At 43.2% G+C, this 17,602-nt stretch overlaps 3 protein-coding genes and 1 long non-coding RNA gene across 7 annotated transcripts; 1 reads left to right on the top strand and 3 right to left on the bottom strand.

Moving 5' to 3' along the window:
- Positions 1-909: 909 nt before the first annotated feature.
- LOC107280044 (uncharacterized) lies at positions 910-4,177 on the bottom strand. The gene is made up of 3 exons (XR_010739168.1): positions 3,942-4,177; positions 1,487-1,593; positions 910-1,174 (listed from the first exon to the last, which is right to left on the bottom strand). It is a non-coding gene; the product is annotated as an uncharacterized lncRNA (long non-coding RNA).
- A 2,216-nt stretch (positions 4,178-6,393) lies between these two features.
- LOC136355069 (uncharacterized) lies at positions 6,394-7,811 on the bottom strand. The gene is made up of 5 exons (XM_066307203.1): positions 7,559-7,811; positions 7,217-7,466; positions 7,061-7,126; positions 6,839-6,970; positions 6,394-6,775 (listed from the first exon to the last, which is right to left on the bottom strand). Exons 2-5 carry the CDS (start codon positions 7,359-7,361, stop codon positions 6,486-6,488), a joined length of 633 nt encoding a protein of 210 aa, XP_066163300.1. The 5' UTR covers positions 7,362-7,466; positions 7,559-7,811; the 3' UTR covers positions 6,394-6,485.
- An 87-nt stretch (positions 7,812-7,898) lies between these two features.
- Positions 7,899-12,801, bottom strand: LOC136355068 (protein MAIN-LIKE 1-like). The gene is made up of 5 exons (XM_066307202.1): positions 12,695-12,801; positions 9,222-9,372; positions 8,780-9,149; positions 8,285-8,695; positions 7,899-8,192 (listed from the first exon to the last, which is right to left on the bottom strand). Exons 2-4 carry the CDS (start codon positions 9,368-9,370, stop codon positions 8,510-8,512), a joined length of 705 nt encoding a protein of 234 aa, XP_066163299.1. The 5' UTR covers positions 9,371-9,372; positions 12,695-12,801; the 3' UTR covers positions 7,899-8,192; positions 8,285-8,509.
- Positions 12,802-13,232: 431 nt separating this feature from the next.
- Positions 13,233-17,442, top strand: LOC4328152 (general transcription and DNA repair factor IIH subunit TFB4). Of its 4 annotated transcripts, none has more exons than XM_015770673.3 (12): positions 13,233-13,411; positions 13,508-13,596; positions 13,880-14,150; positions 14,233-14,279; positions 14,550-14,587; positions 14,664-14,709; positions 14,945-14,998; positions 15,121-15,189; positions 16,051-16,127; positions 16,439-16,534; positions 16,649-16,763; positions 17,114-17,442. In XM_015770673.3, exons 1-11 carry the CDS (start codon positions 13,387-13,389, stop codon positions 16,704-16,706), a joined length of 870 nt encoding a protein of 289 aa, XP_015626159.1. In that variant the 5' UTR covers positions 13,233-13,386; the 3' UTR covers positions 16,707-16,763; positions 17,114-17,442. The 4 variants fall into 4 exon arrangements, with proteins under 4 accessions (XP_015626159.1, XP_015626161.1, XP_015626160.1 ...); XM_015770675.3 differs by having other exon boundaries at positions 17,094-17,364; XM_015770674.3 differs by having other exon boundaries at positions 17,070-17,364.
- Positions 17,443-17,602: the final 160 nt, after the last annotated feature.

Raw genomic sequence — 17,602 nt, 5'->3', positions numbered from 1 at the left:
TTGAAAAGCGTGCGCGCGGAAAACGAGGGAGAGGAGTTGGTAACTTGGAGTTCCGAACACAGCAAGTCTTTAAAACATCACGTGTACACTTAAACTAAATCATTTATAAACTACTCCCTCCATTTCATAAGTTACTTTTGACTTTTTCTAATCACACTTCACCAAGTTTATATAAAAAAATATAGCAATATTTTCATTATGAAACAAACATATTATATAAATATACAATGTATATGTTGAAACTAATTTGATTTTGTAGATGTTGCTAATTAATTTTTCTATAAAGTTAGTCAAACCTAAATAAATTTGAAAAAAAGAGGTCAAAATGACTTATAGTATACTTCCCCTGTTTCATATTATAAGACTTTCTAGCATTGCCCACATTCATATATATGTTATGTTTAGATTCATTAACATAAATATAAATGTGGGCAATGTTAGAAAGTCTTATAATATAAAACGGGGAGAGTAATACGGAGGAAGTAGTCATTTAAAACTATTTAATTTAATGATTAAAGTTGTCAAGAATGATGAAAAAAAAAGAGTACACATATCATCCCCTTGCTATGTACTCCCTTGTCCCAAAAGAAAACAACTTCCATAGTCTAAAATTTTTTTTTGGACGAATCTGAAAAGGCATATATCCAGGTTTGTACGCATAAGTTGATTTTTTCAGAACAGAAGATATACAAGAAGATATACAAGCTCATAGGTAGCACTAGTCAATTCAATACAGAAAAAAAAGGTCAATTTTTAAGAGACACTCTCAAATTATGGATATTTGGTGCTACACACCACACCTATTAAGAAATTCATTTTTGGTTGAATATGACATGGAAATAGTGTGAAAGGTCCAAAATACACCCAGTCACACTTGTTAGCTCTACCATCTATTTCATACATAGTTCGTCCAGCAGAAGTGACATATCATATGTTATAAAGACCTCCATCGAGCAGCATTGGCAGTTAAGTTTATACTGGACACGGTTGATAATGAGAAATGAACTTAACTAGTAACATACTACAGCATGATTCAAAAGCTAGTGTCTCAGTAATTTAATTCACAGATGTAGACTACTACACTGTCATAATCTCTTGCGTTCCAGGCTTCCAGCCTTCCCATCCTGGTCAGTCATTTTCCTTTCGATTGAACTCTATACGAGCATGTTGGATGCTAAAAAGAGAAAATATTAGTATATATATGTTTGCAAAAAGGGAAGAGGACAAATGACAAAGAACTACTCCCTCCGCATTTTAATGTATGACGCCGTTGACTTTTTAACCAATGTTCGACCATTCGTTTTATTTAAATTTTCTGTGAAAATATGAAAATATTTATGTCATTCTTAAAGAATATTTGATGATGAATCAAGTCACAATAAAATAAATAATAATTATATAAATTTTTTAAATAAGACGAATGGTCAAACGTTAGACGAAAAGTCAACGGCGTCATACATTAAAATATGGAGGTAGTATGTTACACCTTTTGACGATTTCCAGTGTCATATATTGATCCATCGAACAAAGTGTCATATATTGATCCATCGAACAAACTCCTTTTCTCATGACCTCCTCAAATAATGGATTCAACTATAGAACAAAAAAAGCAATTTGATCAATAGCCACACATGAAGCATGATCGATGAAAGCTCACTACTTCCAATCAATCAGTAGTAGATGTCATTGGCTATATTCTTGAAACAAAAGGTTTTTAAGTACTGTGTCAAGTGGGTTCTTAAGTGGCCTACAGGCCTTTCTTTTGAAGTATCCATTTATTATACATAGTTGATACAGTGCAAAAGATTATAATGTGCATGAAACAAGAAGAAAACAGAAAGTATGGCAGTAGCACCTAACAACACAATATGCACTAATTCCATCATGCATGCAAAAGGCACCATATGATGCAGCCATCCAAACTTGTTTAATAAATAAAAAAGAAAACAGATTTAGCTAAGCTAATTTAACACCTGCCTGTTCTCACATCCATTTATGTCATTGTTGGATACAGGACAAGTCTGGCAGACGTACATACATTATATGATTTTAGAACTATTGTATGGTCTAAAATACTCCCTCCGTCCCATAATATAAGGGATTTTGAGTTTTTACTTGTAACGTTTGACTACTCGTCTTATTCAAAAAATTTTAAAATTATTATTTATTTTATTTGTGACTTACTTTATTATCCACAGTACTTTAAGCATAACTTTTCGTTTTTTATATTTGCAAAAAAAAATTGAATAAGAAGAGCGGTCAAACGTTACAAACAAAAACTTAAAATCCCTTATATTGTGGGACGGAGGGAGTACCAGATATCAGGATAACAGAGAAAAATAGTAATAATGATACAGTATTGCCTTTTGTTGAGAGAGACGACTGACTATTCTAGGCTATCGACGGAAAGAGGGTTTTACTGGTTCAACAATTTCAATAATCGTACTGCTTGGCAACCTGCCCTTTCTGGATGGCTGTGATATTATTGAAAAATGCTAAAATACCCTTGCATGCAAGGACTTGTTTATGAGCTCATTTTCTTCCATAGTCTCATTTAGAAGTTCATACTTAACGATGATGACTAATGATAAGAATTTTCTTTAACAATAGAAAATGGATTGCACTCGGTGTTTTGAAACTTTTGTCTCTGTAAACTATCACATCATCGAAAATGTACAGACATAGAACGCAACAGCACTTGGAAATCAATTGAGATGAAAGTAAAATGTGCATGCAACAATATTATTATTGTTATTCATTCACCATACCGTTCCTCCACATTACTGAAACACCACATGAAAACACAATTTCACTGCTGCATTCTACAACTACCCTGCTAGGCTGCATTCATACTAATTTATATTACTACGAACTGCTAGTTCATTTAGGCTCTTAATCATACTTTTATCAATATCAGCAGCAAAATCAGATCTGACCCAAGAGCTACAATTGAGCACTAAATTCAGAGCAGTGTCGGCAACCTTGATGTTAGAATCATACCGGTGGAAAATGGTAAAGATAGGTTTGCGAATTTGATGTACATTCTCCAATTTCTTAATATATTACGGTCAGCGTTTTTTGCCGACCCGGCAAAAAATGGTAAAGATATGGCGGTGGCCTAGCGGAGGAGTCAGTCGATGGAGGCCTCAATCTGTTTTGGATTTGGCTCTTTTACTTTTAAGTTGAAACTTAGGTCCAAACAAACAAGGGTTAAGCAGGCTTTCAAGTTGCAACGAGATGGGATGGAATGGCTGCTGAAGCAATGTGCAAAAAATAATGCAGGAGACAGCTGAAAAGCTTTTGGCTTATGTCTTGACTGATGCTACTCATTACATTCTGGTTTGCATGGAACAACTTTTTTTTGTGAATAATGAAAACCAATTTCTACTTGATGGCTCCATTGCCTCGTTAAAATTTCCTAAACAGCTAAATTCTACCGCTGTATTTTTAATAAATGGAAATAGTGCCAGATCTACCCACACAATTCAGATATTTGGTCCATCAAGTATGAGAAACTATTTAGATTGCTCGAGGTGATGTATGTACACAACTTTACAAAATTTTAGATCTAAATTCAACTCACACGTCCGGGATATAAAAAAAATCGGTGTATAAGCAGTAGCATATACCATTCACATCTAAATTTGTTTTTTTTTTCTCGATGTATATTTGAACTTGATTTCAGTGGACCGATAGATATCACAACTAGTTGTACCGAATTTGGATCAAAAAGAATCCACTCCCAGCCCTAACAAATATTTCACACACTCTCTCTCTCTCTAAAAAAAAATTAATGTTTCATCCCTTGCGTTGATTGCTCCGGCGTGTGGTCCATCTGATCTGAACCACGCTGACGCGGAGGCTACGCCAGTGGGAAAGCCTGAGACGATCGAAGAAAACATCGAGGAGAACAAGGGAAGCAGGGGGAATTAAGTTTTTACCTTGTCGAGTGCAGACTTGGGAGGCTGATCACCTGACGCTGCAGACGGCTGCGAGAAGGGGCGGCGCGGCGCGATCGGGAGCCGGGCGGCGCGGCGGACGGCGGGAGACGGCGCTGCGAAGGAGACGGCACGGCGGAGGACGGCCGCGCGCCGCAGCGTGGAAGCCATCCCTCTCGTCGCCTCCGGTTTCCTTCTCTCGGCGGTGGCGTGGCTTTGTGTGGCAAGAGAACTAATATGATTTTTAGGGTTGCACACGAATATTAAAATAAAAGAAAATTTTATGATAATAATAGGTGTGGTTTTATAAAATTATTTTTAAAAGTAAGTAAAATTAAACAGGTAAAGTTGTGATTGGTTGAGAAGTGGAGATAGCTAAGAAAATTGAATGGTGGAAAGTTATGATGATTAGTTGAAAAGAAAGTTTTGATAAAGAAGTTGCTATATTTGAAAAAAAAATTAAACACTAAAATTGTTATATTTTAGGATGAAAAAAATATTTGCCCACATAAGTCTAACTCTAAGTTTAAAGAGAGGTTATATTGTTTTTCTTGAAACAAGCCGTTTGTGTTTTAAAAGGGCTTTTATAAAAAAAGTTTTTTGAAAAACAATATTTTTTAAAATTATTTAAAATTTAAAATAGTTAATACTTAATTAATTACGTGAACACTCATCTCTTTTTCAGTGACAGAAAAGGCTCGATACTAACGTCTCTTAGAGCAGATACAATAGCAGGCTATAAGCCAGCTGTAAACATATTATAAGAAGATAAATAAGGAGAGAGTAAAGCAGCGGGCTATAGATTTGTCGCCAGTTGTAGCACGGACTCCAAGACGCATTGTATATATGATAGGTGGGAACAGGTATTAATAATGTAGTATGTAACTATTGTATGAATGAGCTATTAGATTAGCTATAGATAGATTGGACTTAGTTGTTAGCTATAATATTAAACTTGCTCTTATACTCAGGCTTGACATGTGCTAGATTTCAAACACAACTTTCAATATGGTTTTTTTTTCGCTGCTCCAACCCTATGAAATGAGCCTTATACTTTCTCTTCTCTTCACACTCCCTTTTTTATGACAAAGTCATTGTCACCGACGAGAACACGGCATGAAGTATGATGAGAATGAGGGACCCTTCATAAGAACCACCATAGGGACATCAACACATACGGCATGAGAGTTTACTGCCCCCAACCGCTAGTATGACTCTAGGACAACACAAGTGGGGAGGACTAGTGCGATGGAGTGCCACCACCAATTGTTGCCTATGGGGAGCTACCGACATCGGGCCAGGAAAATCTAGCTACCGCTCCGGTTGCATCTATAATATTGTGACGACAATAGTATCTGATGAGACGAGACAAGACAAAGATGCGATGACCGTGGATGAGAGGCTAGGCGTTACGGAGGTCGGCAGGGGCAGCACTGTAAACCGCTCTCTAAATCACCAAGAAACTCAGATTTGCACTAGTTTTAATAGTTGAGGGACCCTCGATTAAGGAAGCGAATAAAGCAAACCTATAGTTGAGAGGGACCTTAAGTGGACTTTTTTCGGCAGGGAACAACAGAGGGGGAACCCAGCACGGAAGGGCCGACTTTTCTGCCGTGGGCCGACGCCACCTCCGCCCCGTCGTCTCTCGAATTTTTTTTATTTATAATTTTTTTTATTAAAAGTTTTACAAAAATAATTTTCCATTTTGAAAATTGACGGAAGTAGTCGCCTACCGCCCTCTGGGAGGGCGATTTTTAAAAATCGCCCTCCCAGAGGGCGGCGAAAATGACGTGGCAGCCGGCCGTTCGCTCTCGGGCGACGGCCGTCAACGAAATTTGCAGGCGGCCCCCTTGCCGCCCTCCGCTAGGGCGATTTTATACTGTGCGGGGGGCCGCCTGCAAATGGGCGGCGAGGGGGGGCATGGAATTGTTACCGTACAAATATTTTGTTAGTGCCAAAATATAAGCAAGTTTTGGCACTACCAAATATTTGGTAAGGTAAAATTGCATTTGATCATATTTGGTTTGCTGCCAAAATGTAAAATTGTAGTGAAGAATGTTCTACATAATCTCAAATCTAGATTACGTATTACCAATGAATAGGCTTCCATTTTCGTGTGTGGTGTGCTAGTGGGAAAGAAGATATGAAGAGGTTGCCTTCAGATTGTCAATTATATAGCGTCGTTTTCACTGCAATATATGTGAACTCAATGAGATACATTATTCATTAGATGTGACAAGACGATCACGCGTGGGCGTGATTCATTTTATGTCAACAGGCAGCGCCGAAAGTTGATAGTGATAACTCGAGCTGCCGCTTTTCATGTGTGCTGTTGTGGACTGTGCGCGCTACTGGATCTGACACTACCGTGAAGCGCCGAAAGTGTGTTGTCGTGAGCATAAGTTGTTCTAGCACCATATGAATGAAAAGAACTATGTAGACGAGACAAACACAAGTAGTACTGTAGTAGTAATAGCAAAAGTAGTACTGCTTTACAAGTTTGTAAGCCAAAAGAAACGGTCACATAAGGACTGAAGAGGTAGAACACTACTGACGAGGCCTCTTACCCCTGTCCCTCCTACCCTGCGCCCTAATGTGCCCCTGGGAGTACGTGAGTCGGTCCGGGGGTACGGCACGGCCAACCCGTCCTGCCTGTACAGGTGTGACCTCTGCCTGCTCCTGAGTGTGCGCCTCTGGAGCTCCTCCAAGCTGAGAGGAGCCTAGTACGTCGTGGTGGTGTGCACCGTGCAAGTCGTCGTCGTAGAACTGGCTAGTAGGACCAGTCCTACCGGCGTGAGACGAAGAGGCCCCAGTACCGAAGATCCCGGCTGCAAATCCTGCTGGACAAGGACCATCAGTTTCGTACAAGTATTTAACAGTAGTAACAAAAAGTAAAGTACCGTGTGGGCGAGGGATCGACGCTCCGTGAGAGGAAGAGCTGGCGAACGCGCCCGAAGAGGTGGCGAACGCCCCTGCGGAGCTCGCGGAAGCGCCGGTCGTGCCTGCGAACGCGCTCGAAAGCAGACGAGGTCCTGTGATGAGGAAACGTGCAGTTAAAACATGGTGACATATTCGTGCAAAAGCTGAAACAAAAATGAACTAATATCTGGGCTGAACTGTACCGTGCGAAACCGGTGCTGTAGGTCGCACTGCTCCGAAGCTAGGGGCGCTCGAAGGCAAACGAGGTCCTGCGAGGATGGAACATCAAGTTACGACGGGGTGATGTTTTCGTAGAAAAACAGAAACAAAACTTAAGAAACCTCTGGGCTGAGCAGTACCGTGCGAAACAGGTGCCGTAGGTCGAGGTCCTGCTCCGACGGTAGGCGCGCGAGGCCGTGGTTGTACCGGACCAGCTGGAGGTACGACGTCCACGGCGCTGCGACAGGAGAAGACGCGCATGACCGCACGCATCTTCTCCTGCATCCGGTCGAAGGTCACCCTCTGCTCAACGTCAGTCAACTGCAAACCTCTGTTCAACCTCACTTGGACTGCGGTGATATCGGCACTGATATCCCGTGCGGCATCAGCCTATGCAAGATGGAAATAAAAAATTCAGTAGTTGTCCTATATTATGCAAGATAAATGAAATAATTGTAAGAAGTAATACAAATTGGACGTACCGCCACGAAGTAGTCTCGGTCACGGTGCGTGGGATACGCGTCCGTGACAGCGGCAACGTGCGGCTCTGGGGCGTCTGGAGTGAAGGTCACACGCGCACGAGTGCGAGGAAGGTACCAGCGAAGGTAGTCACGGTAGTTCTCCTCCGTGTGTGGGAAGAGCTCGTTGATCACCTCCTCTGTAGCTAACACCCAGTCGTCAACGTACTGCTGTACACGTGGAGCCCAAAGTGCGCCTGCTAGCTGTCCCCGTCGAGTCAACCTGTGAAGAGAGGTAAATTATATGGCTCGATGAAGTAATTATCATAAAAATTTAGAAATGAACAATCCGAACTCACGAGTGGTCGGCAGGGAGGACGGTCGGCTGCACGTTGCCCGGAAACACCTGCCTAAGTCCGAACTGTCTCATCACACGCTGTGGGCAATGAGGCTCAACGAAAATGTCGAACACCATCGGCAGGATGGTGAGCCAGTAAGCCTGGTCGCGTGTGCACAAGGACGAAAGTCCTAGCGGTGCTCTCGCAGCGACGGCCTCTTCTGTGTACGGCTCCCAGATGACGTCGCTCGGCTGGAGACGGTCAAACTCGAACACGAAGTCCGGGTAACCACGTCTCACCTGGACGTGAGCGTAACGACGCTGCAATAAACATGATCGGAATTAGACATGTTATGTGAAGAAAAAAAAAGAAGACGACTGATAAACTTATAATGCAGCGAAGTTGCACTAACCCCACGTCGACACCAGTAAGTCCCCATCGTGGGACCGTCCTCTGGCCACTGCGCGCTGCGACCAACCCCGTAGGGTGCGCTGTCCACCACTGGTCGACCTATGGCAAACCTCTCGGCTGCCCAAAGCTGAAGCAACATAGGGCAGCCAGCGATGATCGCTCCCGCGTCAGTCTTCGTGCACGCCTCACAGAGGGCACGGTACGTGGCTGCTAGCACGGCAGAACCCTAGCTCCACTGCGGCACGTCCTGTGGCTGAGCATCCGCGATGGACCGTGCGTAGTGGACCAGCCGGAAGTCCACAGCGTGCCCGTGGGTGCTAGTGAACATCACCCACCCGAACAACCACAACAGGTACGCCTCAAGGGAGCGTCGGACCGAGTAATCATCAGCGTCAGGGTGCAGAAGGTCCGCCTACAATTAAGAATGAAATGTTAGTACAAAACACTCATCCGGTCGCAAATAAGCATGTATGATAATAACAACTTATTTACTTACAGTGAACTGGAGCAACCAAGCCTTGCTAGGCCCGACTGTAGAGTACGGAGGAAGGGTGTTGGCCGGTCCTAGGTGTGGAAGGCGCATCACCTGCTCGAAGCGCGCAGTGATATCCTCCTTCCACCCAAAAACACCGTCCACGGGACCAACTGGTGCTCCCGCCAGCGGTAGCCCGAGCAGGTACGACACGTCCTGCAGTGTCGGAGCCATCTCCCCACAGGGAAGGTGGAACGTGTGCGTCTCAGGTCTCCAGCGGTCTACAAGAGCGGCAAGGAGTGACCGGTCTGCATCCCACCGCTTCGCTGGGTCACGGTCGTCCGCCGCCGCCTCAACAAGCCTACAAAGTGGTAGAAGGCCTGCCGCACGCAACCTGTATAGAGCAAACTTCAAACATAAGTACAACACAAAGCAAAGTTGAGTTGAAATGTGAACATACGCATACCAAGGAACGTGACGGGGGTCGACACGCAACCACTCGCGCGACGTGCGTGGACGGAAGGTGCCGAGCTGTGCACCCTCGACTGCTGACAGGAACGAGCGGTGGTTCCTGTCAATCCCACGGTTCAACAGCGCCGGTGTGTCGTACGCCATACCTGCATCAAATAGGTTGATCAGAAACATATAAATAATTAGTTCAACATAAGTAATAAATGTTCATAAGCGAATTACTAACACATATTAAACAAGAGTACAAACAAACAAAAGTGTTTAGTCCGAACACTCATCACGATAACATTATAATACAACACCGAATAGTTCGCAATACTACTAGTACAACAATAGTCGGAGGTACTCATTACAACAACATTGAATTGAAATTACACGATAGAAGTATTTAGTCCGAACACTCATTACATCACAACAGCATTTTATTTCCTAAATCGAAAGCATTGTTACACCATGGAATCGCCTGCTGCGCGACGACGCCTTGGCCTTGCGCGCCTGCTTGTTGTTCCTTCACCAGGTGGTCGCCTACCATCACTTGCCTGTCCAGATGGACTAGCATCTGCGCCGCTTGGAACTTCTGCATTCTTCGGGCATTTCTTGTAAGTATGGCCGCGCAGATCACACTTGCTGCAGCGTAAAGTCCTCCCACCTGCTTCTGACTCATCCATATCATTTCTGATGCGTCTAGTTTGGCGTCGACCCTTTTTCACCCTTAACTTAGATGGATCTGGAATATAAAAAACTTGGGCACTCAGCGTTGTGTAAGATCCTGAGATCCCGAACCCATATATCTCCTCACTCCATGTATGAAAGATTGCTTCTTTCCTGAAATAATTTGAGACGTACACATTGGGAGATATGCCACAATCACCGGCAGCAGCAAGAACGTGTGAGCAAGGAAGGTGATGAAGCTTCGGCTTCATACAACTGCAGGTACATCCACCATCCGCCTTCAAGACACATTCCTGCACGGCTTGCTTGCGATAGATACCACGCCTGCTCCTATCAACACACATTATTTCATACCGATGCACTTGTGTGCCTTGAGCAACAACTCGATGTCTCCGTGCCTTTTTGATTTTATCTTCCATGTACTTTGTCACTACGTTGCCAAACACTATGTTGTTATCGGCCATGGACGGACCAATTTTCTTGTATCGATCCCTAAAGTACGCTTGCGTGCCGTGAAGGATGAATTCAACAATAGCAACCAATGGAAGTACCCGAACTCCTCGCATTACCCAGTTGTACACCTCTGCCAAATTGGTTGTCATTATGCCATACCGAGATCCATCGGTGTCGAACAATAGAGACCACTTCTCCTTAGGCTCATTCTCAATCCACTGAGTGAAATTTCTGATGGACGACCTTGACCTCCTTCTCATTGTTGGTGGGTCATCATGTAATGCACCAAGAGGTATGGGAGGCTCGTCACCTTCAACTAGTGGTCTGCGAGATTGCTCATCTGTTTGCTTCGTTGTCAACTCATCCAACTTGTCCCACAACTCATTAAATTTCTTCTCTTGGTTCTGTGCACAGAGCCTCTTAAAGAGCTCCATAAGATGCTTGTTCTTGAATTGCTTGTAGAAATTTGCACCCATGTGACGCATGCACCACCGACTCTGAACATCAGGCCACTTAGCTGGAAGTCCCTTCTCATCCCAACCGTTCTGCAAGTAGTCAATAGCCCGCAACATACCCTCATGACGATCATGTATAAGGCAAACGTTGGGCCTCATACGCACCACTGCAATGTGCACTCTCTCTAGGAACCAGTACCAGCTTTCAGTGTTCTCACTCTCTACAAATGCAAAAGCCATAGGTAGAACCTGGTTGTTCCCATCACACCCAATTGCTGTCAATATCTGACCTCGGTATTTACCTGTCATAAAAGTTCCATCTATGCATAGAACAGGTCGACAATGCACAAAAGCATTGATGCAAGCACCCAATGAGAAAAAGGCTCTTTGCAGCATACTCTTTGTTCGATCATCAACCGATGTAAATGTATGTAGGTCATAGTACGTATTATTATTCCTCTGGGCAATGGTGGCTAACAAACGAGGCAAATTATCATAAGAAGCTTCAAATGTGCCATACCTCATCTCAATGATCTTTTGTTTGGCTCTCCAGGCCTTTGCATAGCTTATGGTGTACTTGAATTTGTTCTCGATGTGCCTAATAATTGATTTTGGTTCAAAGCCAATGTTACCAACAACACTGCTGTACATCTCACTTGCCACAAAAGCTGAAGTGATGTTTCGGTGATACTTCTCCACCCCTTGTAAGTAGCACTTGTGCTCGGTCACAATGCTAACTTTCCAATAATCATTCCATTTACCCTTATATGCATGGACACGCCACGGACAATCTTCCTTCATGCACCTCACTTCATACACATAATTTGTTGACTTGACCACCCTAAACTCTCTCTGCAAGGAAACTGCCCAATGCTTCACCGCCTCCTTCATCTCATCCTTATGAGCATACCTTGCACCGTCAATTACCTCGTTCTCCTTATACTCCCAGGGTACATGATCACCCTCTGATATAACAAGTCCAGAGAAGTCCTCATTTGCCCAATCAGTGGCCATTACATCACCTTCCTCATCGGATGATGCGTCGTCGTCCGCTTCCTCATTATCCGAATCTTCCCTCTCCATTTCATCAACAATTATACCGACTCTCTCCCCCTCATCCGCCATGCCCATAGCCTGCTCCTCCCTTGGTTGATTTTCCTCATTTTGCATCGATGGTCCAACAACATCCCCTGCATTGATAGGACCCTCTACATCTTCGGTTTGCATTGAAACATTTATATCTTTCTCTTGTACCGACACAAATATAACGAGGGGCCATGACCGTTCAAAAGCCATTTCCACATACCGTCTCCAAGCATCAGTGCTGTCCATCGGCATTAGTTCCCAAAAATAACCTTCTGTTGCACGACTCACTACAACTGACACTGACATTGTGTAGACTTCTTGGTCTATTCTAAATCCTCTCAACAACCAACTATAAATTGACTGAAATGTTCTCTCCGCAGGCCTATCGATGCCCTTAGATGTCATTACAAAATCTGACAGATCAACACCATCTGGACCAAATCTAATATTTCCTTTACCATGAACTATCTGAAATGTGACCTTACTTGACATTGTGCCTGATGAAAACAATAACTGCGTTAACCTCGCATTTCTGTACTACGCCCTAAGTTACATTCTCTACAATATTGTTCTCTAAATTTCTAAAATTACGTTACATTCTCCAGATCAAACTAAACTACATCTTACAATTAACACTACTGTCTATGTCTCAATTCATACTATTATATTCTATGCTCTGGATCTACACATATGTGCTATGTGCTACAGATGTGCTAAAATATATGGAACTAAAACTAAAACGCAACATATATACTCAAACATAACATATTAGTACAAATGCAAAAGATGTATGGGAGCATACCTGTGATGAATTGAGCGAACCAGCAGGGCTTCGCCGCTCCCCTTCTGCTGCCCTCCCCTCTCTCTCTTTCGTTTTTTTTGGATTTTTAGTGAATATAATGAAATTTCACAGAGGAGGGACTGGGCTTTATAGGGGGAGGCAAAAATCGCCCTCCCCCAGGGCGGCAAGGGGGCCGCCTGCAAAATTCCATGCCCCCTCGCCGCCCATTTGCAGGCGCCCCCCCCCCACAGTACAAAATCGCCCTAGCGGAGGGCGGCAAGGGGGCCGCCTGCAAAATTCCATGCCCCCCCTCGCCGCCCATTTGCAGGCGGCCCCCCGCACAGTATAAAATCGCCCTAGCGGAGGGCGGCAAGGGGGCCGCCTGCAAATTTCGTTGACGGCCGTCGCCCGAGAGCGAACGGCCGTCTGCCACGTCATTTTCGCCGCCCTCTGAGAGGGCGGTAGGCGACTACTTCCGTCAATTTTCAAAATGGAAAATTATTTTTGTAAAACTTTTAATAAAAAAATTATAAATAAAAAAAATTCGTCGTCTCTTGCCGCCCCCAAGCGCAGCCGCAACTCCGCCGAGTTCGCCGCCTCCGCCTCCGCCTCCCGACGGCGGCAAGGCAACCGCTCGCGCCGCCGCCGCCTCGGCCCAACCAGCGCCTCCGTTCGCGCGTGTCCGGCCCTGCCGCGACGGCGGTGAGACTGCCATGGCCTCCTCCAAGCTCTACTCCGGTAAGCGGCGCCCGACCGTCTCCGTTTTCTGATCCCTTTGCGTCTCGCTAATCTTCCCCCCTTTTCTCTTGCCTCGTCTCCACCGCGCCTGCGCAGATGACGTCAGCCTCGCCGTCGTCGTCGTCGACACCAACCCCTTGTTCTGGGCCACCGCCGCCCTCCCCTTCGCCGACTTCTTCGCCCATGTACGCCGCGACCTCCCAAACCCTATTTCCCTTCTCGTCCCCCGCTTCCCCTCTCGATTTCTAGTTTTTGATTCACATCTATATCATGGGGATTAACCACGGAAACACGATCAGTATCTAGTTGCATTCACGCTGATCTAGCTAGTTTGATTTTATTCTGACTCCTCCAGAGAGGATCAATCTCTAGTTGCTCGCTGATCTAGTTAGTTTGATTTTGACTCTGAATTCTCCAGAGAGGAGAGGATTTACACTTAATACTGATGCAATTCCGGGGTGTATGTAGCTGATCCACTACGTGAACTCGCTCTTGCTTCTGAACCACCTCAACCATGTGGTCGTCATCGCCGCGGGGCTTAGCTCTTGCACCTACATCTTCGACTCGAGCGATGCTAGTGCCTCTGGTGCTGCAGACGTCGCGGCCACCTTCGCAAAGGCGAGCCGCAAGATGGATGAGTTCATTGCAGAAGACGCCCGTGCCACTAGCAGCAATGGTTCCGTTGCTGATGGCAATGCAGCCTCTCTTCTCTCAGGCGCACTGTCCCTTGCTCTGTGCTGTATCCTATGACTGGTACTGATTTCTTATTGTTAGTGCATTTTCCATTTGTGCTTGTATTTCTTAACATGGAGGATGCTTAGATATACAGAGGGTTTTTCGGTCTGGTACTCGACATCCACAACCTCGGGTGAGTATACACTCTGTGTGTGTTCTAAGTTACCTTTTGTTCTGATTCCTGTTGATATGTTGACCTATGAGAACAACATAGAAGGGAGCATATCAGTTAGCATAAATGTTTACAATGCGCATGCTGTATGGACTAAAAAAACCTGATAGGCATCTGACCCATCACTAATGATATAATTATTTAATTTTCTTTGTTTTCTTGAATTTTTCTACTCAATATCCTCACAACTTATTCTAGTGGCATCATGTATTATGCTAACACGAAATACAGATTTTATGCCTGCAGGGTTCTCCAGATGGACCTGAACAGTACGCACATTCATCGATTTGATTGTGTAGTATATATTTTCTGGAACATGTTTTAACTCAATGAGATGCTGCGCAGATATGTAGCGGTCATGAACTCAATATTTTCTGCTCAACGTTCCATGGTATTGCATGAACTGTCACTATTCCGTACATTTGGGTTCATTGTTCAATTCATTTTATTGATACTCTTGATGTCACCTCACCATTTCACAACTGTAGTGGTTTTAGTGAGTCCCAACTGCAAGTAGCACTACCTCTAGACATGTCTATATGACTATATACATCACCAGTTTCATTGCTTAAAACATTCACTAACAACTTTGGTCCTTATTTTTTTTTTCTATCAAAAAAATTTAGGTCCCAATCGATTCATGCATAGTAGGAACCCAAGACTCTGCTTTCTTGCAACAGGTAATGTTCTTCAGTGCCTTCTTGGTCTTTCTTTCCATTTATAACTTCTTTTACATGTATGCCCCCATAGAGCTGTCTATTCCTTGCTGAATGCTGATCATATACTGGCCTTTCATTTGCAGGCTTCATATATAACAGGTGGAGTTTATTTGAAACCCCAAGAACTAAATGGTCTATTTCAATACCTTGCTGTAAGTCATTCTGGCACTTCTGTAGCAACACACATATTTTCTCATGCAACCATGGTTACATCTTTATAACTGCATGATGCATTTATATAAAGCCTGTGGCCATCTTTTCTGTGTAATAATGAAAAATTAAGAAGGCAACTAACCTCCAGCACATGAATCTGATGTAACTCTTTAAAAGAAAAATGCCAGATCAGCCCATTTTCATTTTGTGAAAAAAAATAATATCAACTTTCATCTAAGGTTGTCTAGGCTCTTCTGTTTTCCTGCCTTTGCTTGAATGTAGAATGTACTAGTAATGTTTGGGAACTCATGCATCTCTAGTGAGTGTGGCTTGTTTAAAGTGTGCACTCAAGCATAATATTTCCTGTATGTCTCAAACTGTCAATCTGGGAAGATCAACACAACTACATCTCTAAACTTTAGTGCCAAATGATTTTGGATGCTACTAGTAGACTACAAAGTTGAATGCCCTCTCAGTGTCTATGTTCATGAGTTCATCTCCTATGTCAAAACTCAATATTTTCTGTCACTAGAGTGGGGCACATAGATACTCCATCTTCCTGGTACTGGTAGTATATCTACCTGTTAATCTAGAATCAGATTCACATATATATGTACAATACACTAATGAACAACAATGGAATCATCAGATTATGGCGTGATAGACTGTGCTGTTTACTTCTGACCCAAATCTATTGCTTCAATATCAGCTTACGTTGACCTGTTTTTGGAATATATATATTAGTTCCAAAGTTGCTCTGTTTTGTGTTTGTCTTTATTCTATCTGAGTAGGAATATTTCTATTTCAGATAACTTGATTAATTTGCTTGAGCTCAATGACTCATTTCTGCAAATATGCAGGCTGTATTTGCAACTGATTTACACTCAAGAACCTTTCTGCGCCTCCCCAAGACTCTGGGAGTGGATTTCCGTGCTTCGTATGTGTCACTCAGTTTCCTCTATTAAGTTCTCTAGGCATTAGGCATATCTCTGTTTCTTCATCTTCTTGAATGCCTTGTGACATAGCTATGAGATGCTTGTTATAGATCTGAAAACATAGCATAATACCAATGACAATTTCAGAAAAATGTGAGAAACATACAGCTAATTTTTTTTGTGAAGTTCTATCTTACCAAAGGCCTTAGGTCAGGATTAGCAGCTCAGTTTATTTTTGTTTTTAAGTTTCCATTCAGTTTGTCTGATACTGGTGGCCTTTCAACTGCATCTAATTTGCTATATTTCTTTTCAGATGTTTCTGCCATAAGAAGACTATTGACATGGGATATGTTTGTTCAGTTTGTTTATCGATATTCTGCAAGTATCATAAGAAGTGTTCGACCTGTGGGTATGTTATAGTTGCTTTGTGTTTCTATTCTTTTGTCTTTTTCCTGAGAGCTTTAATTTGTTTCAGTAAGAATCAGATTGTTTGCTTGTTTAATTTGATGTGCTCCGTTCACAGGTCAGAATTCAACCGTGTCATGCCCGACTTAAATTCTGTACCTGATCAAAGGCAGTAGTCTACACTACAGATGGCGAAATATCAGACTGCAGACTTCTCTTTATGTTCTCCACAGGTTCGTCTGATGTGTCTCTTAAGAAACTTCGGTGCCACTATCTTCTATAGTTAAAAGATCTCATTTGTAAAATATAGACTACTTCATCTGCATTAGCTGACCCCCAGACATGCATTATGCGTTAATGATGATGACATGCACATACAGTGCACGCCATATCTAGTCTAGTTTCAAATTTTACCTACCTTGTGTTCTTATGTGCGTAGGTTCATGCCCGTGCTTTGTTCCATTCTGAAATGTGGTTCATTTTCCAGGAACATCTATCCTAGCATTTTAGCCTCAATGACATGCACATTTATTTCTTAGATACGATACATGATGCTGGATCAGCCTGTCCCTGATTTTGACAGGTTCAACTGATACAGAATGGGCATTGTGTGCATACTTGAAGCAGCGTCAGTTTAGCAAAAACTAGGCAACTGGGCGTAGCAATTTTGTCAACTGATGAGGGAACTCACGCCCGACTTTTGGAATTAGTTTGCCTGCAATTTGTAAAGTTGGCACATGAACTTGTGATGCACCATTTGCAAATGCTCTTTTTTGCTTACCGAAAACAGGACAACAGGTCAAGCTAGTAGATGGCAAATCATTTTTCTTGTCATGGTGACACAGGTTGCGCTAATGTCTTGATATATTACTTCGAGCTCCAAGAACAATTTTGATTTTTAGTTTCCTATAACGGCTGTGTGCACTGCCGATGGAACTGTGCAGATTTGTTCTGGCGCGATGCGATGTTAAAAATGTTGCTACGTTTTTTTTTCAAACGTAGTCAAACCAAAAGAATTTTGATTTAGAAAAGAGTCAAAGCATTTTATAATATGAAGCGGAGGGAGTAACTA

Source organism: Oryza sativa, chromosome 2 (genome assembly GCF_034140825.1).
Source record: "Oryza sativa Japonica Group chromosome 2, ASM3414082v1".
NCBI lineage: Eukaryota > Viridiplantae > Streptophyta > Magnoliopsida > Poales > Poaceae > Oryza > Oryza sativa.
The sequence above is the reverse complement of the archived record's forward strand: the minus strand, read 5'-3'. Positions and strand labels throughout refer to the sequence as shown.